Source organism: Trichoderma breve, chromosome 1 (genome assembly GCF_028502605.1).
Source record: "Trichoderma breve strain T069 chromosome 1, whole genome shotgun sequence".
Classification (NCBI taxonomy): Eukaryota; Fungi; Ascomycota; class Sordariomycetes; order Hypocreales; family Hypocreaceae; genus Trichoderma; species Trichoderma breve.
The window spans coordinates 6,242,231-6,261,745 of NC_079232.1; the positions used below are offsets into that span (position 1 = coordinate 6,242,231).

The 19,515-nt window shown below is 51.2% G+C and overlaps 6 protein-coding genes across 6 annotated transcripts; 3 read left to right on the forward strand and 3 right to left on the reverse strand.

Annotated features, from left to right (window-relative positions):
• Nucleotides 1-100: 100 nt before the first annotated feature.
• T069G_01816 (dolichyl-phosphate-mannose-protein mannosyltransferase domain-containing protein) lies at nucleotides 101-3,295 on the forward strand (the record flags this gene model as incomplete). The annotated part of the gene is made up of 5 exons (XM_056169026.1): nucleotides 101-354; nucleotides 436-725; nucleotides 828-1,111; nucleotides 1,194-2,660; nucleotides 2,780-3,295. The coding sequence occupies 5 exons, from the start codon at nucleotides 101-103 to the stop codon at nucleotides 3,293-3,295; spliced, it is 2,811 nt and encodes a 936-aa protein (XP_056034342.1).
• Nucleotides 3,296-4,258: 963 nt separating this feature from the next.
• On the forward strand, nucleotides 4,259-6,618 carry T069G_01817 (fungal specific transcription factor domain-containing protein; the record flags this gene model as incomplete). Its single annotated transcript, XM_056169027.1, has 3 exons — nucleotides 4,259-5,239; nucleotides 5,318-5,958; nucleotides 6,039-6,618. The coding sequence occupies 3 exons, from the start codon at nucleotides 4,259-4,261 to the stop codon at nucleotides 6,616-6,618; spliced, it is 2,202 nt and encodes a 733-aa protein (XP_056034343.1).
• Nucleotides 6,619-6,843: 225 nt separating this feature from the next.
• On the reverse strand, nucleotides 6,844-7,796 carry T069G_01818 (uncharacterized protein; the record flags this gene model as incomplete). Its single annotated transcript, XM_056169028.1, has 3 exons — nucleotides 6,844-7,426; nucleotides 7,498-7,560; nucleotides 7,771-7,796. The coding sequence occupies 3 exons, from the start codon at nucleotides 7,794-7,796 to the stop codon at nucleotides 6,844-6,846; spliced, it is 672 nt and encodes a 223-aa protein (XP_056034344.1).
• A 1,074-nt stretch (nucleotides 7,797-8,870) lies between these two features.
• On the forward strand, nucleotides 8,871-9,800 carry T069G_01819 (alpha/beta hydrolase fold domain-containing protein; the record flags this gene model as incomplete). Its single annotated transcript, XM_056169029.1, has 1 exon — nucleotides 8,871-9,800. One exon carries the CDS (start codon nucleotides 8,871-8,873, stop codon nucleotides 9,798-9,800), a length of 930 nt encoding a protein of 309 aa, XP_056034345.1.
• Nucleotides 9,801-10,621: 821 nt separating this feature from the next.
• Nucleotides 10,622-12,910, reverse strand: T069G_01820 (GDP/GTP exchange factor sec2p domain-containing protein; the record flags this gene model as incomplete). The annotated part of the gene is made up of 1 exon (XM_056169030.1): nucleotides 10,622-12,910. One exon carries the CDS (start codon nucleotides 12,908-12,910, stop codon nucleotides 10,622-10,624), a length of 2,289 nt encoding a protein of 762 aa, XP_056034346.1.
• Nucleotides 12,911-17,535: 4,625 nt separating this feature from the next.
• T069G_01821 (uncharacterized protein) lies at nucleotides 17,536-18,705 on the reverse strand (the record flags this gene model as incomplete). Its single annotated transcript, XM_056169031.1, has 1 exon — nucleotides 17,536-18,705. One exon carries the CDS (start codon nucleotides 18,703-18,705, stop codon nucleotides 17,536-17,538), a length of 1,170 nt encoding a protein of 389 aa, XP_056034347.1.
• Nucleotides 18,706-19,515: the final 810 nt, after the last annotated feature.

Sequence of the window (19,515 nt, forward strand, 5' to 3'; positions counted from 1 at the left end):
CCCCGAGAGCTCGGTCCTCTATTCTCTAGTCGCACGATTCGACCGCACATTACTCCGTCTTCTACACTTTTTACCACCAATCCCCGCCAAACTCTTCGCCATGGCGAAAGCGACGGCGCGGGGCCGCAGCCCTCAACCTCCCCTCGCCGCAGAGAAGCAGCCCTTGGTTGCACCAGTCGCATCCACCAAGCCCAAGAAGAACACATCGTACAAGTCTGACGGCGTTGTCGACAACGATGTCTTTCTGCTCCCTGGGCCCGACTATGTGGCGGCTCTTGGAGTGACTGTCCTGGCCACCATTGTGCGCCTGTTCAAGATCTACCTGCCCACTAGTGTTGTATTTGACGAAGTCCAGTGAGTCTCGCCTCTTTGCCATGCTCCTCTGTATCCAAGCTCCATCTGTGCCATTGTGCTAATTACTCCTGTGCTTTTTAGTTTCGGTGGTTTCGCTTCCAAATACATCAAGGGCAAGTTCTTCATGGACGTACACCCTCCCTTGGCCAAGATGCTCATTGCCCTCACTGGATGGCTTGCGGGCTTCGACGGCAATTTCGATTTCAAGGATATTGGCAAAGATTATCTGGAGCCTGGCGTTCCCTATGTCGCCATGCGTCTGTTCCCTGCGATTTGCGGCATCTTCCTCGCTCCCTTCATGTTCTTGACGTTGAAGGCGGTTGGCTGCCGAACGACGACCGCCGTGCTTGGCGCTGGCTTCATCATTTTTGGTAAATACACGCCACCCTTGTTCTTAGTGTTCTTTTGCTGCTTTGCTGCGAGATCATATTACGATGTTGAGTAAAACCCGGTTCTAACCAAGGTTTCTGCAGAAAACGGTCTTCTTACTCAGGCCCGTCTGATTCTTCTGGATTCCCCCCTGGTTGCTGCTACGGCTTTCACTGCCATGTCCTTTACCTGCTTCACCAATCAACATGAGCAGGGACCGGAGAAGGCGTTTCAGTTGAGCTGGTGGTTCTGGCTTGCCATGACTGGTCTTGGTCTCGGCATTACCTCCAGCATCAAATGGGTTGGCCTTTTCACTATTGCCTGGGTGGGATCCTTGACTCTTCTGCAGCTGTGGGTTCTCCTCGGCGACAGTAAGAACGTCTCTGTTGTACGTAAAAGATATTCTATTCCATTCCCCCTTTCCCTCATGGCCATTGAGTATTGGCGCTAACCTAGCTTTTTGAATGCAGCGTCTCTGGTTCAAGCACTTCATGGCCAGAGTTTTCTGCCTCATCATCATTCCCGTTACCTTCTATCTCGCCATGTTCGCCATTCACTTCCTTTGCCTGACCAACCCTGGTGAGGGTGATGGATTCATGAGCTCTGAATTCCAGGCTACTCTGAACAGCAAGGGTATGAAGGACGTTGCTGCCGACGTCGTCATGGGAAGCCGAGTTACCATCCGCCATGTCAATACTCAGGGTGGCTACCTCCACTCTCACCCCCTCATGTACCCTACCGGTAGCTTGCAGCAACAGATCACTCTGTATCCCCACAAGGACGACAACAACATTTGGATCCTGGAGAACCAGACTCAGCCCCTGGGCATTGATGGCCAACCGCTCAACGGAACTCTGGCCTGGGATGCTTTGCCAGAGGTGCACCACATTGTTGATGGCTCTGTCCTCCGTCTCTACCACCAGCCTACCTTCCGACGCCTTCACTCACACGACGTGCGACCCCCGGTCACCGAGGCTGACTGGCAAAATGAGGTCTCTGCATACGGCTACGAAGGCTTTGAAGGCGATGCCAACGATCTGTTCCGTGTTGAGATTGTCAAGAAGCAGTCCAAGGGAGCCCTGGCCAAGGAACGCCTCCGAACCATTGAGACCAAGTTCCGATTGGTCCACGTCATGACTGGCTGTGCTTTGTTCTCCCACAAGGTCAAGCTCCCCGAGTGGGCTTCCGAGCAGCAAGAGGTTACTTGCGCCCGCGGAGGTAGCGTGCCCAACAGCGTCTGGTATGTCGAGCACAACGAGCACCCTCTCCTCGGCGATGACGTCGAAAAGGTCAACTACGCCAACCCTGGCTTCTTTGGCAAATTCTGGGAGCTCCACAAGGTCATGTGGAGGACGAACGCTGGTCTGACCGACTCTCATGCCTGGGACTCTCGACCCCCCTCATGGCCTATCCTTCGTCGTGGTATCAACTTCTGGGGCAAGCACCACATGCAAGTCTACCTCCTTGGCAACCCTCTGATCTGGTGGTCTAGCACGGCCGTCGTTGCGATTTGGGTCATCTTCAAGGGTGTTGCCATTCTCCGATGGCAGCGCGGATGCAATGACTATGCTAGCAGCACATTCAAGCGTTTCGATTATGAGATTGGTACCTCCGTCCTGGGCTGGGCCCTGCATTACTTCCCCTTCTTCCTGATGGAGCGCCAGCTTTTCTTGCACCACTATTTCCCGGCACTCTACTTCGCCATCATTGCGCTCTGCCAGATGTTCGACTTTGTGACAGCAAGAATCCCCGCCGCTCTTGGTTACCGTGGCACTCTCATTAACCGCGTCGCCACCGTGTCCTTCCTTGTCCTTAGCGCAGTAGTGTTCACCCTGTTCGCCCCATTGGCCTACGGCACGCCTTGGACCAAGGCAGAGTGCATGCGGGTCAAGCTCTTTGACAAGTGGGACTTTGACTGCAACACCTTCCTTGATGATGTAAGTCTTTCCCAAGCAATTCCCAAACATAAACTTCCCACTCGTGGGTAAGGGGATAATCAAGTCATTGAAAAAGGATCGATTCTGAACAGCTATGACTAACGTATTTCGATGTTTAGTACCAGGGCTATACTTTGACATCACTTCCCCCTTCAAGCGCTGCACCTTCAGTACCTGTTGCCGACGTTAACCAGGACCAGAAGCCTCTGGCGCCGCCCGTTATCTCTGAAGCAGCCGTTCCCCCGGAGCCCAAGATCCTCTCCAAAGAGGAGAAGATTGAGTACCGGGATCAGGATGGAAATCTACTGAATGACGAGCAGGTCAAGGCTCTCGAAGGCAAGGTTGAGTTCCAGACCAAGTACGAGACTAAGACTCGCGTCGTCGACGAGCAGGGACGCGAGGTCCCAATGCCCGAAGGCGGCTGGCCCGATAACATGGTCGGTGGTGTTGCTCCACCTCACCCTGACGTTGAGGGTGTTGACAAGGAGACCGCCAAGGCTGAGAGCGCTGAGGCCCCCAAGGAGGCCCCCAAGGAGGAGGCTGTTGCAAGTTCCGATGGCGAAAAGGAAGCCGAGAACCTCAAGGCTAAGCCCGCTAGCGAAGGACAAGAAGCCACTATTCAGGAAGAGCTGTAGGGGAGTGGAAAGCTGCTGAGTTTTGAAATTTTCACGAGCGAAACAAAAAAAAAATCACGTCACCTTCAGAGACGGTGTCTCAATATTCTTTTAATATGCGTCGCACTATTACTTATGCCCTCGTGGCCAACTATTCAGGGGCGGTGTCTTGTTACAGGCAAACCCCCAACTCAACCATTTGGAATGAATCGAGGGCTTAGGGACGATGGGGCGCTACGGGGAGGTTTTTGTTTGGGCGGCGAAAGGAAACGATCTTGCTCAACTGGGTCTAGATGAAAATGAAAACGTGTTTGAAAAAAGTTAATGGAAGAGGGGAAGAAAAGAGGGGCGACGAGAAAGAGAAGAAGAGCGAGTGAGAGAGAGAGAAGTTGCAGTCACTATACGATTGTCATCTATCATGTAGCGTCTGATGTACACCAATTCTTCTGCAGAATAGTCTCCTTGTTAACAATACGTAACGTCTTTGTCATGACAAGCAACATTAATGTTTGGTGGTGTTACTGTCTGTGTATCGGATGTACGAGATAATTGAACAAAATTAACTCATTTTTTTGTGTGTCTTTTCATTTCTCTGCTTTGAGGTATATAATGCGGTAAATACCTGGATTATTGTATACCTATAAGGACACACACACATATATACTGCATCCAGTTGTATTTGGTCCTACAACCCTCTGACATTGGCGATGCTTAATTTTTCTGTGTAAGTGGATGCCTATCTGCCGGCGGCACAAAGTATAGCCGCTTGCCTGCACCTGACAACTCTAGCTTTGCCCCGGTCATCCCCCATCCCCAACTCAGCGGATTAGACTTTGGCAGCGACTCGGAAGTTCTCAATCGTACCTAATCAATCGGCAGAAACATCGCATCATCATCTGCCGAGTCGAGCGAATGATTGGTCGGTTCGGTGACTGATATCTTTCAATCCATTGGCATCCATCCGTAAGACAACGTTCCACCAACATGTGTCAGCCATCGGATGCAGACTCGCAGCAGATCCCGCCCATTGAGATCGGCTCATTTATTGCCCTACGTCCTGATAAGAGCGAGTTCATCGGCAGTGCCAGCGGTGTATTCTTTGCGAATACCGTCTTTCGGGCCTTTGCAACTGCAACGACAACCTCTGCCGGGACTGGCTCGAAGCGTCCCCAGGGAGACGTAGATGGCCTGGGGCCTCAAGCGACGCCGGACCCCGGCTCCGCCCATGAGTATGTCATGGCAGAGGAGAAGGCCCAGGAGGAAGCCGCTGGAGAGGATACTCTTGGAGTGGGCGCCGTGGGTGCTGATGATGCCAGCAAGAGCCCGGGGTTGCGATCATATGGCATCGCGGCACCTGGGCTGGGGATCCCACCTCCTCCAGCCGTTGCGAAGCGGCTCCTGGTGGAATACTTCAGAAGATGGCACCCCTTCCTCCCCTTCCTCCATGGCCCCACGTTCTTTGAAAAGGTGAACCGCTTCTACGAGCTGGAAGGAGGTTCGCCTGGGGAGCCGATGAGCCAGCGGAACAAAGTGTACCAGGCCATCATCTTCCAATGCGTCTTTAACATCGCAGACTCAAACCACAACCAGAAGCAAGAGCGGGAGCTGCCCGAAGAATCACGTATCAAGTCTGCCGTCGCCCTGACGAGCTTGCTGGGAATACTCTCCAGCGGTCATGACATCCCCTCCCTACAAGCTCTCCTGGCCGTGGAGCTGTATCTGATGACGCAGATGTCTCTGAGGGCGGCCTCGACTGTTCACGGAGCGATGACGCGCATCTTATACCACTGCGGGCTACACAGATGCCCCTTCCGATACGTTCAGCTGCCGCGCGATATATGCGACATGAGGAAGAGAATCTTTTGGTCTGCGTATGTGATTGACCGCCATCTGAGTCAGGTCCTGGGACATCCCCTGGCGCTCAATGACGAAGAGATAGACGTCTGTCTCCCCGGAGCACCAGAGGTTCACAATCCTGCCAAGCCATTTTCGCCAGAGATCCAAAGCGCAACCGCAACCAAGTCATTTCAGCATAATCCTCAGGCACGCGCCTCGGTAGCGGAGGATGACGTCCAGAACTATGCACCAGTAGACCATCCGACCTTTGGGTCCGTTTCCTCTACTGGAGACCTTACCGACGGTAGCACCATCGGAACCCACGAAGACAGTCTCAACACCGACCACCTTGTATATCGGCCGCAGAACTTGGGCGAATCTATCCTTGGTTTCCTGGTGACGTATTCACGGCTGCTTGGGCAAGCTCTCGACCTCTTCCACAAGTCCATCCACAGCCGGTCCATCACTTGGGACAAGGTGCTTGAGATGACGTCGAGGATCCATGCCTGGTGGAATACGCTTCCACCATCGTTTCAGGGAGAGGGACTTACATCGATCTTTGTAGAACCACAATCCCATCATGGACCTCCCTTTGCGATATTATACCATCAGCTCATCCTTATCATGAACAGGCCTTTCCTTTCTCTCCCGACGAACCGAACGGATTTTCAATTTAGTTTGCAGACCGCGGTGAATGCCAGTCGAGCCATCGTCAAGAAGCTGAAACTACGCCAAGGGGATTCGCCTTTGGTGGCCTGGCCAGGGATGCTGTCGGCTGCGTGGATGGCAGGGCTAACCATTTCGTACGCCGGATTGCTGAAGCTTTACCCAATGGAGAAGACTATCTTGTACGTTGCGACTGCTTTTTCAAAGCCCTTGGTAACTTTGTCCGTCAGTACTGGGTTAAGCTAACTTTTTTTCACCGCAGGGATCTTAATTGTGCCATAAAGCTCCTTGGCATGATGAGTCGAAATTGGACCAGCGCCCACCACTGCCGGGTGACGTTAAAGATGCTGCTAGACAGGTTAACGTCGAAGCCGTTCATGGAAAAGATCAACCCAGCTCTATCGGCAGACCCGTCGTTCGCCGTATTGACGGACTGGAGCCAGCCTGTCTTTTCAACATACCAGAACCTTCTCGAGGGAAGCCGCAACAAGCGGCGGCGAGTTGACCAAAACAACACAAAGAACAACAATACCAACAACAACGTCAATAACATCAACAATAACTTTATGGGTGGTTCCATGAGCGGGTATCCGGCTAACCACTTTGTTGGACCTGACACGGAATTCATGGGCGGCGACAATCTCTGGGACTACCCGAGCTTCCAGCCCGTTTTGGAGTACACGGGTCCGGATTTCGGATTCGACGCAGATCAGTTCTCCCAGCAAGGGGAGTGGGAGCGATTCTTGAGCGAGAACATGAACGCAGAATCGTCAGGGCTATTGTTCAACAATGCCGGATGGGACACATATTTTCAGAGCATGGGAGACAGATTGAATGTGTAAGTGAAAACGTAATTTCTTTTTATTCTATGCTGTATAATTTGTAATGTTTGGGCGTTACGATGTGGGACTTGGGCTGGATGCTGCCATCAATTTTCAACATGATTTGATTCTGACCGCATCCACAATCGTTTACGTGGGAATAATCATAACATAAAAAGTGCAAATCACAAACGGGCACATGAATATATATAGTGGTATATGAACTGGAAACGAGAAAAATAAAAACTACCATACAAATTGTCGTCTAAAGTCTTGAGACAAATCAAACACCTCGTCTGATGCCATTCCTCTTGCAAAAGCCGTGCCAGAAGCCAAGGCAGGCTCTACAGCCGTGGGAAGAGCTGTAGCAGCTGGAGTTGGTTCCATCGGCCGTGGTGGAAACGCCTCGGCACTAGCTCTCGAGCTCACCTCGGGCAGATTTCTCGACAACGGCTCTGGCGGGACGGGATATGTCTCGAAAGACCTCGGATCGGTGTCTTCACGGGCCGTTCCGTTTGTCTCCAAGTCGTCTGATGCCGTTGGGCGCCCGAGGACTTCGCCTGCCCAGCGCTTTACCTCGTCTGCTGTATTTAAAGGGAAGTTGTCCCAGTGGGCGATTGTGCCCGTCTTCTTGGCCTCTATTCGGCCAGCCGCGTCAGTCGTTGTTGCGGCGGCAGTCGTACTTAAAACGTCTGTCCTCTTGCTGGGCTCGTGCTTGAAAGCGTCTTGCAGGACCGTGTCATCCGACACCTGGAGGAGCTGCAGGAGCACTGCCTCGGTAACTGCAAGACGATGCTCGAGCGCCTCGATGTAACCCTTGGCAGGACCACTGATATGTGCCGTCAGATTAAAGGAGTCCGCTGATGAGATGTTGATTACTGAGCTGGCGTTGCATCTTACCGCTTGTATAGCTTGGGCCACACGCATTCCCGTTTCATATCACGGCATCGCGAACAAGTCGGTCTACAGAAGGTGGTTAATCATGATTCTCATTCTCCTTACACGGGTGAATGAATGAAAGAAACAAGACATGACATCTTGATGACCCATTGAAATGTGTTTAAGAAGCATATGCTCACCTTTTTTCATCGCACTGCAGCGAAGATTTGATTATACATTAGTATATTCATCCCAAATCTCTCTCTCCACCAGCTTCCACAGTCTTTTTCTCACCTTTTGCTTTCGAGATCTGCAACCATCGCAGGCTGCGCGGCCACGGACCGGAGCCATGTGAGAGAGTCTTCCGCAAGTGGGGCCGGATATGACGATGGGTGGGCGCGGCCTCGTAGGTGCTTCAACTCATGATCCCGCACCGGAAACGTCTGGGTCTAGGCCCTCCTGAGCCTTGTCTGCAGGGAAGCAGATGGGGGAACTGTTGCGTTTAGGTGAAGAATGGTGAGTTGGATCGAGTGCTAGGAGTGTGGGTTTAGTAGACAATTGATTGGCAACAGGGCGGAGGAAAGAGAACCCTTCTGGGGGCGGCTAAAAGATGGGCCGATGGCTCACAGTTTCGGTTTCGGAACATTGAAGTTGCATCACCGTGACACTTTTAAGCAGTCAGTGTTAAACGGAAAGAGCAACCAGCGACTGAACTCACATGAGCGCATAGATTATGAAGAAGAAGGAAATTAAGATTTGGAACAGAAAGTCTCCTCTCCTCTATCATCCTCGGAGACGGAATTCCGTTTTCTCGCCATGTTTGAATTTTGCGTTACCGGTAAGCTGCCCGTAAAGGGCTTTCGAAGCTCGGAACAAGATCCGAACTTTGCTATGTGCTGCATGTACCTTGGTAAAGTGCATGCGTCTTCCTCTTCCGTACTGCAGATTTCACACATTATACTGACATACTTCGTGCCAGACTAACAGGCTCCCTCTTCACTCGGTATCTTCGCCTGCGTCGCCTCCATGACAACATGAAGTGCACAAGAGCGAATGACGCACTTATTTCACTACGCTATTCTAGGCCGCTAGCAGTTCCCGTACGCATTACCCCAGAGCTCGGCATCGTTGGTGGAGTGATTCAGCGGAGCGCTGCATGTGCTATTGGTACTTGTATTATTCATGCAACAGCCCCTCCAAGCAGTAAAATGTCCGAGGCATCTCGATACCTTGGTTAGAATCCTTTCTTTATATTAACTTTGATCATACTTTCTCAACGTCTCACGGCATAGTCAGCCTATATATAGGTATATTGCAGGCCATCACTTGCTCCTTAGACCTTTTCTCATTTTCAACTTGATTTCAACTTCATTATTTCTTCGTCTACTACTACAATGCCTGCTACTTCCACTCTCTTCCCCTCCACCTTTACTCCCTTTACCGTGCAGACACAATCCTCCCCCGATGTCTCCATCTCCGGTATCCGATCGTCTGACTCATCTTCTTCCCTCCCCCCTCTTCTTCTGCTGCACGGATACCCAGAGACGCACCACATGTGGCACACTGTCGCACCTCAGCTCACGTCTCACTTCTCCCTTGTTATAATGGACATTCGCGGCTATGGCGCCTCTTCCAAGCCCGCCAACAACACTGCTCTCTACGCCAAGAGCCACATGGCTAATGATTGCATCGCCGTCATGGACGCCCTTGGCTATGCCAACCAGCCCTTTTACGTCTGTGGCCATGATCGCGGTGCCCGTATCACTCATAAGCTCCTCGTCGATCATCCAACACGCATCCGCAAGGCCATCCTCCTCGACATATGCCCTACCTTGGCAATGTACAACTGCACACATCCCATGTTCCCAAAGGCCTACTTTCACTGGTACTTCCTAATCCAGCAGTCTCCTCTCCCCGAAACCCTCATCAACGGGGCTCCTCGCCAGGTCGTTGAGGGGTTCATGTCTGGCATGGGGTCCCAGAGTCTTTCCATGTTCCACGAGGATGCCCTGGCGGAGTACATCAAGTGTATGGAAGATGAGGACTACGTTCACGCCACTTGCCAGGACTACCGCGCCGCCGCTACACATGACCTTGACGAGCAGAAAGATGATCTCGCCAAGGGGAAGCTGATCCAGTCACCAATTCGGGTGTTGCTGGGCAAGAATGGCATTGTCAATCGCCTCTTTGACGGAAAGGAGGAGTGGACGAAAGTTACAGCCGAAGGAGTGCCCGTCGAAGTGGAAGCTGTCGACTCTGGCCATTTTATCCCAGAACAGATCCCAGATGTGGTTGTTTCCAACATTCTCGACTTCTTTCAGTAAACACTATGTTAAAGGAGATATGCTGTCGCACGTCAGGCACGTTGTCAGGGTAAAAGCTAAATAATATCAAGATACCATGTTTTTGTTCTAATACATCTATCTCATTAGGTATATGGATTCCCGCAAAGAAGCCGTTTTCAACGGCTCTTCCCTTCTCCGTCTCCAGGAATTAAAACTCTTCTTGGCCCTTCTTCTCCCTCAACTCAAAATGAAATTGGCAAGGTGCACAAATGTGCATTCCCAAATGCTTCGCCCGCTCCAAATGATGACAGTTAAAAGCAATAGCAGTCAAAAAGGTGAGAAATCAAAAGAGTGTAAGAAAAAAACAACAGCAAAAACAGAAGAGGGCCAATCCGAGGGAGACGGTAGAATTCGTAAAAGAAAAAAATGTGAAAATGAAAAAAAGGAGAAGAACCAAGAAGCTAAAAATGATGCCCTTTAGCCTATTTTCGCCTGTTCTTCCCAAAAGGCCCTGTATCCATCGTGTCCAACCTGAAAATGAAAAAAACGCCATCATACTTGACCTATGTTTTTCTTTTGTTTCCTTGTCAGCATTCAAATCGTTTGCCTCCAGCCATTGCCAAATATGCTCGCCATTCTAACGTCCCTTTCCCCTGCCTCCTCCCAATCCCATCCAAATATTCGGGCTTCTCTTTGGGTGAAAGGCCATGACGTCACCTCACCGTTGATTAATATACATATACATTATAGCCAAAAGAGGCGACGAAAGCATTACAAAAAAATAGTGTAAAATAAAGGGGAATCTTTCAGAAAGCCACTTGTGATTCTTTGGTTTTCGTTCTTTTTTGTTATTTTTTTCTTTAATTCTCGATGACGGTAGTCGTAGACAGACGCTTGGTGGCCTCGGATCCCGAGGTGCTAATAGCACTCAGAGTCAGGGACTGAACCGAGTAGCGGAGAGGCTTGGTGCCGTCAGTCTGGTCCGGGGGTGTGTGAGGTTCATCCGTAGAAACGCGGCGATCCAAGTCGAACTCGCTGGTGTCGTCGTCCTCAATCTCTGAGGGGGGAGCTGTGTCGAAGCTGGTGTCGGCAACAGAGGCATCTTCCTCCTTGTCTGTAGATGCATCAACGTCAGTTGACGTCTCAACGTCGGTTGGGATATCAGCCTCAGTCGGCACATCAGCTTCGGGTGGGATCTCCACATCAGCAGGAACGTGAACGTCGGTGGGAACATCAACGTTGGTTGGCATCTCAACGGGGGCGTCGATAGCCCGCTCCTGACTTGGCTGACGGCTATGAGACGCCTCCACGTGTGTCTCCCCGTGAGAAACGGGAACGACACCACCTCCCAGGCGAGCCCAGAACATTTGCTCCCTCAGACGCACGCTCTCCTCCCAGGCTGCCTTTTCGTTCTCTTCATCGTCGGCCCTCCAGTATCCGTCCTTGACCATACGAAGGAATCCCAGGAACTGGCAGGTAGATCGAACGCGGACGGTGCAGTAACCGCAAAGAGGATATCGCTGCGCAGAATCAGCTTCGCTTGTCCGGAAGCGGTAGTTGCGCAGATACTCTGCGTCCTTGCGGCTCTCGCCACACAACGAGCAAGGATAAAACTGCGGCTTGGGCACGGGAAGGAAACTTGGAGTCGTCGGCGGCGCTGGGATTGGCTCAACCACCAGCGAGCCATCGGCCATGGCAGTCAAGACAGTGCGGCGAGCCAGCCACGACAATCCTGGAGCGGCATCAAGACGCAGTGTGGGCTCAACATCTTCGGTCAGGGCGCGCTTGAAAAAGCGAGTATCCTTGAGTTGAGGAATCGTCGAAGGGGTCGATGTAGCGCTGGTGATGGATGCGTTTGCGTTTGCGGATGCGTTTGGAGATTGCGGTGTGCTGCTGCTGCTGCTTGGGGCGAGGTTTGAAAAGGCACCCAACGACGAGGTAGAGGCATTAGAGAGATGAGCACTAGAGGTTGAGCCGCCGAGTCCGATGAATCCGCCAATAGAGCCAGCGGATCCACGGTTTCCAGGGCGCTGGTGGGAAAGACGAGCGAGGGCGACAAAATCCTCATATCCAGCAATATCGGTGCGCAAGACAGGCTGGATAAGATGGGTAAGGCTGGTCGGAGGGGCCGGGGTATGGTGTGTTTCGGCGTGATGTCCTGGAGCAGATGCCACTGGCTTCTCCTGGAGAGACTTATCTTCTTCCTTGGCTTCGACACCGGGAGTTGATGGGGTTGTGTTGTTGTTGCTCTGGTCGTCGCGCTCCATCACCATAGTCTCGAGGACGTGCTTCAGCTCGGATAGCTGCTCCTGTTGAGACTTGAGAAGGCTCTCGGAATCCGCAAGCTGAGCCTTGAGCTGATCGTTCTTCTTCTGCAAGACGTCATGCTGGAACTGGGCGTCTTCCTTGGCAGCAATGACCATCTTGTTTGCCTCCTCAAAGAGAGCCGTTGTGAGATTCTCCAGCTCCTGCTCAATCTTACGCTTCTCTCTCTCTGTTTCTATCCGGCCTGTTGTCTCCTCGGACAGCTTCTTTTCTATTGCCTTCTTCTCCGTCAACCAGGCTTTTCGCTCGCTTTCCAACGTTGTCCTGCGGATCCAGACATCGCCGGCCATCATCTCGCGCTGAGAGGCAATCTGAGCCTCCAGCTCGCGGATGCGTCCGTGGGAATTCTCGAGCTCGTGACGAGTCGCTGATAGTGTATCATCAAGCGCGGTTTGGTGGTTGATGGCGTTGATGAGTTTTGTGCTGAGCGTAGCAACTTCGTCGCTGAGTCCGGGATGCTGAGAGTTGGTAGAAGCACCATCGCTATCGGTTTTGTTTAGGTCCGGGTGTGCGGTTGAAGGCCTGAGTCCGTTGCTAGACGAGGAGGCAGTTCGGGTTCGCGGATCGGGTAGTGTGCTCATCTCGTGGGAGGGGAAGTATGAGGCAGCTCTTGACGCGAATGAGATGATGGGCAGATTCGAAACTGACGGCGATTTGGGGGGCGGTCGAGGCCTGTATGTTGACGATGAATCGTCACCAGTTCCCGGCACAGTTGATATTGACCGGAGGTGGCTGAGTGATCTGGCTGACGATGAGGGAAAGTGCTGAGACCAGCCGGCAACGTGGATAAAGCTGGAGATTAAGTTGTTAGTAGGATGTTCCATTGCTTCGTTGCATCTCGCGAAGCTGAGACATTCGTAAAAAAAATGATCCACGGTTGAGAAAGAAAAATGATGAAGATGCGACAAGAGGTTTGAATGCGCAAGAGTGAAACAGAAGATCAAAAATCAAAAATAGGAAAATCGAAAATGGAAAAAATCAAAAAGGGCAATATTAGACTCGGAATAAACCGATGCAGGCAAAAATCATAGGGCAGGGGCGGCGGAAGAGGGAAAGAGGGACGATGCATGCATGTATGACGTACGAATCCATAGTTGATGCTTCCTCGAAGCCGAAGGCTAAATGAGCCGAGCGTTTCCTTCCTTCTGGGCTATCTCCCTCACTCGGTATTTTCGGCGGGCGATGCCGTCACTTTTATCGCCGTCCGCGTCTTCCGTATTCGTGTTCGGTGTGTCGCTATCGGCGGAAGAGGAAGTAGATGGAGGGTAAAAAGTCGATTTGGATGTCCTCCTGTAGGATGGAGAAGGAAAAGTCGAGAGGAAAATGGAGAAAAAGAAGTTGAAGACCGGTAGAGGAGCTAACAAGCTAGAGTCCAGCACTGGCTTGTCGCTGGCCGCAATCGGAATAATAAAAGGTTGTAGGTTGCAAAAAGTATAATATAGTGTACGGTACAGTCGGGTATAGTGCGTAAGGATGTACTATGCAGGTATCGAAAAGAAAAAGAATCCAAAAGGAAAGGCAGAGAAGACGAAAAAGCTGAGAAATGGCGCCAAGCGTTATGTGGCGTCGCACGCGCGCAGACGGTTGTGCGGAGGCCGGTAGGAATGGGGAAAGAAAGTGAGCGAGAGGCTGATCTGATAGAGAGACCTAACAGAGAGTGACGGGAGAGCGACTGAGTCTGCGACTGAGACTGAGACTGGCAAGAACCAGAAACCAAAAAAAAATCAAGGAACAGAGAGAGCTAAGTCGGCGTCGACGGAAGCCGGATTACGGAGTCGAGTAATAAAGGAGGTCGGTCGGAAAAAGGAAAAAGGAAGCGCGGCACGGTAGAGACAAGATTTGGCAGCGCACAAGCCAAGGATGTGCAATAAAAAACGGGCGTGGGAAGGGTGCCGAAAAAGGGTCTAGGGCGCGTACTGTATACGAGTACGGCGCCGTCTCGTTGCTGCGGCTGGGCTTGCTCTCTCTCGAATTGGTGATGCTCGTGTCGGGCTTCTTCGTTTCTCGCAAAGAGGTTTGATATTGGCACTCGAGAAGCAGAGCAGAGAGAGGAAACGGAACTGCAAGCAAGCGTATCGTGAGGGGTGTTTGCGGGTTCAAGAGGGAGCGGGCGAATAGCCTCCCTCTGTGAGTCGTTTTGCCTTGTCCCCCCAATGGCGCCTTTTCCTTTGCGCGGGAGGCGAAAAAAGGGCCGCCAGGACTCGTTCCCTTGGTCGAGCCGCACTGGACTACCCAGTCTGCCAGTACTTAGCAGGTACTAGTCGAGTGCTAGCTCCTGTGATGGTGCCAGTCTCCAGGTGGGCAGGATACCAGAGAGCGGCAGCGCCACGCTCAAGCCTCGTTTCCGTCCAATGGAGTGGGCTTTTGACAAGGCCCGGTGGCGGAGTGTCACTCGGCAGAATTCGAGCCCCCGGTTCGATGTCGCTGCTGGTCTTGGTGATGCCGTGCCCGAAAGTGAGGAGAAGGACGACGAGAGGAGCAGGAGAGCGGCAGCTGGGATGTGGATGATGTGAGATGGAGATGGAGATGGGGAAGAGGCTTGATAATGTGATAACGTTCTAGTAGTAGGAGCCGCCAAGTATTAGTATTAGTACGGCTAGAGGACCGTTTGCCATGGTGACTACGACACGAAATGCAATGATAGGTTGACGTGCACATACATACGTCAATCGAAAGCGGCCCAGCCGATCTGGAGTTTGCCAGGTTTAGACTTCTCCTCTCCTCGGTCGACTTGGTCTGCTGGCCCGGCTGGTTCTTTTATCGCCAAGGGCAGTTCTGGCCTAGCTGGTGGGGAATCTGATGCAGCAACGCAGCTCCACGAGGCACATGGATTGCTTGGTACATCCAAGATAGCCGGGGCAAGGTGGAACAAGAGGCGAGTCAAGGGATCGCGCGTTTGGCAGCAGGGCCCCCAGCTTTTTGTTACTCGTATCAAGTATATGGCCGGGCGGTGGTTTGGATTTGACAGCTGTGTGTCTTTGGGGAATATATGCAGTATCGCTTTTCCGTGGCTGTCAGTGCTATATAGGTACCTAGTAAGTAGCATTGAAGGAGGAGTGACAAGAAGAAGGCAATGCAGTGACAATGACAGTGACAAGGTCAGGCCAAGGGACAGGATGAAGCTGTCGAGAATCAAAAAGTACTGGCTGTAAGTAGAAGCCGGGGAGGGGAATACGGTACAGACTTACAGTACCTATTGATGTGATGTGCTTTCGCTTAGAACTGCAGATGCGAAAGCGCAACAAGGTACCTGCAAAGTGAAGGTGCTCGGTACAATACTCGTAGGTACAATACAAAAGCACCTGTTGCTTGCGACGCTCCCCGATAACCCTAACCCGCATTAGGCAGTACTTTCCAAAAAGACCGGATGCCTTGCTGGATTCGGTAGTCGAGGCGAGAGTGTGCATACAATATCTTATCTCTGGTCTGTTCTCGTGCATCTCTTTTCTTTCTTTCTTTCTTTCTTTCTTCTTCTTCTTACCTATTCTCCTCAGTAATTACGAATGTAGTACTTAGGTAGCTACTCCATATTGGATACTGTGTGTACTTTTCGCTGTCGAGACATTCAGTCACAAGCTGAACAAGCTGAGCACATATGACGAATGGCTGACGCTAGGGCCCGCTCCCGTATTCACGCACTAGTGCCTCGTACCGGGTACTTTAGCAGCAAGGGACGCTGCAGCTAGCGCTCCGTATCGCCGCATGTACTTTGTACCCAGCCGCTTGCGCAAGTTCTTGGCACCGGTCTCGATCATTTTCCTCTTCTTTTTTCCTTTTTTTTCCTTTTTTTTTTTTTCCCTTTTTTTCTTTTTTCTTTTTTTTACAATCACCTGCACACTCTTATCCTTCCCCCCTTGCAGAAACACCTTAACGGGCGGCTAAAGAGGTCAAAGCTCAAGCTTGCAAATGCCGTGCGGTAATATCGTCTGGTACCTTTATCAGCTCAGTTAGGAACTTGAACGGGGGCAATTGGATGCCTCCAGAGTTGCATGTACGAGTTATGTACTTGCTGGAACCTGCAGCCATTAAAAGGAGCATGCAGCTGCTGGATACATCACATGTACATACATGTACATATCGTACATGCGTCCGGCTCCATAATGGCACGTCGAGCCGCTGCTCCTTACAGCGCGTACAGCGCACCCAAGCCCTGGAAAAGCGCGTCAGGTGTTCCCAGCTACAGGGGGCCCCAGGCCGACCCGCCTTCTAGTAGTCCGCCCCCGGCATCTTTTCTGTGGTCTCTGTCTCTGCCCCAGAAGCATCCATCAAATATCAGATACTACTGTACTGGTGTCAGCCGTGTTGAAGCTTCAACTACTACCAATTACCGGGCACAGTACAAGTATCCGATGGATGTGTTGTTGATGTCTTGTATACTAGACCTGCCGCAACTGCCTACTAACTAGTAATTACTAGTTCTTACTAACTTGACGTTCTTGTATGTATCACCAACTCCTTGCTTCGAACAACACATCAGACACGCATCAACTCACCCCAACCAACAGAAAGAAGAAAAAGGGCCAATTGATCCAGAGTTCTCCATCGCTCGGTCACTCAATCAGTATCACTTAATCAGCATCGCAGCATCAGTCAACAGACGGCCCCCTCTCCCCGCGTTACTACCCAACTGCCACAGAAACAGCTATTGTCCCCGAACCAACGCATCTCACATCAATAAAGGTCCTTTTCACATTGTCCACTAACAGCAGGTGTCATTGCTCCTACAAGTACTCCGTACCTACATTCAATAGATACTCGTACAAGTTTCAGCTGTGGCTGTGCGACTATTTGCTCGCTACCAACAAGTGCTTGAACGGAGCTTTATTAGATCCATCAAATCTGTCCCTTTCGCAGCGCCATTGATGAAGCCACTACCTGAAACCGACGAGGATCATCAGGCACGTTGCGCGGCCCCGTCTCGTATCACGTCAGTAGCAGGTACGAGGCTCTCGTAACTCCAAAGCATGTCATCATTGGCTGTATAAGACAGGAAACGGCTTACCTTCACTTGCACGATCCTGAGCTAGCCGCACTGGGCTGACCCGCCTCGAACTCGGCTTTGACGCCCCAGCAGCATCAAGTATCAAAATGACCAATATCACAACTACAGTACAGTCGTTAATCGTCTTGAAGCGTATATGAACGAGTATAGTACGAGTATTCGATGTCTAGCTTTACATACTGTGTATACGCTCATTCCTACCGACTTCACGTCTCAAAGGCGAAGCGAGTGTCCCCAAGACTTTGAACGTGTTGCGTTCTAAACAGATGCTGTATCATTCAATCTACGCTATTGCCTGTAGTTATGTATGTAGTACCCATCGACCACTCAGCGTTAAAGGGAGCCCATGAGTTGGTGCAAGTATCTCGCATCCTGCAGTCTTTCAACAGCGGGCAAGTCGTCGCCTTGGGTGAAAAGGTAGTCCGCTAACATGCTGTAAAAAAGCACCTATTTAACCGGCAGCTTTTCAAGTTTTGTTTTGCTCTTTTCTGGTGTGTGCTCTAGATTCATCAGCTTGGTGCAGCAGATTTGATCTAAGCGCTTGCGAAGGGATGTAGTATCTGCTAATGAGGATGCGATGTTCCCTTGGATCGACATGCTCAGCGCTGCCAGCGATCTAGTCTTCGGGTCCAATACCATGACGCCACGCAAAATAAGATCTGATTGATGAAATGGTCCAACCTTGAATCGCCGAGGTGCCATGAATAGTTGCTGTTCCTCATCGAAGGCGTCAAGAGGATCGGTGATAACCCTCAAGGTTGGCGGAATAGCCACGAATAGGAACTTCGCAACAGTTTTAAAGATGCTCTTGGCTCTGCCTTCGTAGGCGTCCTCGGCGTTGACGAGTCTAAGATTGCGATGAGCCTCTTCCAAATCATGACAGCGGTCTTTCCAAGCCTCATAATAGGCCGGTAGGTCGAGCGTTACCCGATGCTTCGATATTTCTCTAACCAGTTCAGATTGCTCTGGAGCGATACATCGAAACAGGCCCCGCATAGTTGGACCTTTTCCAAAGAAAGCCTCATGGTAAATCTGTTGGGCGGCCTCTCCCGGGACGTCGCCACAATCGCTGACGTCCACCAGTCCAATATTCGGGATGTTCCCAGGCGCCAGCTCATACGGCAGCTCCTCGTTGAGAATCGGAACGTGTCGAAAATCCACCCCACAAAAACCGCTGGTGATAATGAAGGCCACGAGCTGTCGCAGTGCCGGTTCAAGGTGTGCACCGAGCGATTCATAAAGTCCCTTGTGTACCAAGAAGTTGTTAGTCAGTCGCAGTCGTTGCTCGACGATGACACAATACTCTTCTTCACCGATTTGCAGACCAATGAGAATCTGCCGGGGTAGAGCAAGCAAGTTAAATTGGGGGGTTTTCAGTATTTCAGCAACTCGCTGGACATTGGACCAGCGACTTAGCAGGTCAGATCCCTTGGGGTCATTCGATATCTTGAAGACCAAACCGGGGGCACAGGGCAACGCAAAAACACCCCCATGGAGAATTTCAACCCCGTCAACTGGATTCCCATCAAGTAGCTGTATTTGAGAGCTGTAAATTACATTACAAAGAGTGTTTATGGTGGCCTCATCGAGCTCCATATCAGGATTACCACTCGCCATCTTAGCGGAGCGGTTTCTTTACCAGGTACAGTCTTTTATAAAGAATGAAGCTACCATTCATTATTGTCAGCAAGAAAGTACATCAAGGCTGGTTCTGAAATCTTACAATCGAATCTGGGCCCTGGGGCCGAAGTGCATGAAAAGCTCTGATGGAGGTCTTGATCAGCCTCATTTAGGGGGGAGGGAATCTGGCCTTGATACACTATACTACAGCGTCATCATATAGGCACAGCTTCAAAAGGATTAAAAGAGAGAAACGTGAAGAAGTTATATGGACGACATAGCTGGCGGTTGTTCTTTGTCCAGCCTCTGGATAGCATCACCAGCTCCTTGCTTGCTTTGAACAACACATCAGGTGCGCATCCCGTCTTCCACAAGACAAAGAACGAGAGAAGGGAGAAGGACAAATAATAGAATAAAGACAGAACAAAGAACAGGGCAAAGAAGAAGAAGGGCCAATAGGTCCTGTATCCTCCATCACTCCGCTACTGAATCAACCCATACCACTCAATCAGCATCACAGCATCAAGTCAGCAAAGGGTCACTTTCCCGCGTCACCTAGCCAATTGTCACAGGCAACGGCAATTGTCTCCAAACCAACACATCCCCATCTTCATCAAAGCTCAGCTGCAGTTGTGCCATGATTGGCTGGCGCTTAGCAAGTGCTTCTTTCACAGCAAGTGCTTCTTCCACAGCAGCCATCGACGAACCTACTTCCCAAAGCCGACGAGGATCATCAGGCACATTACGCGCTTACGAGAACCCTGGTAGCTCTAATGCACAGGCACATACATAGCATAAAGCATGAAA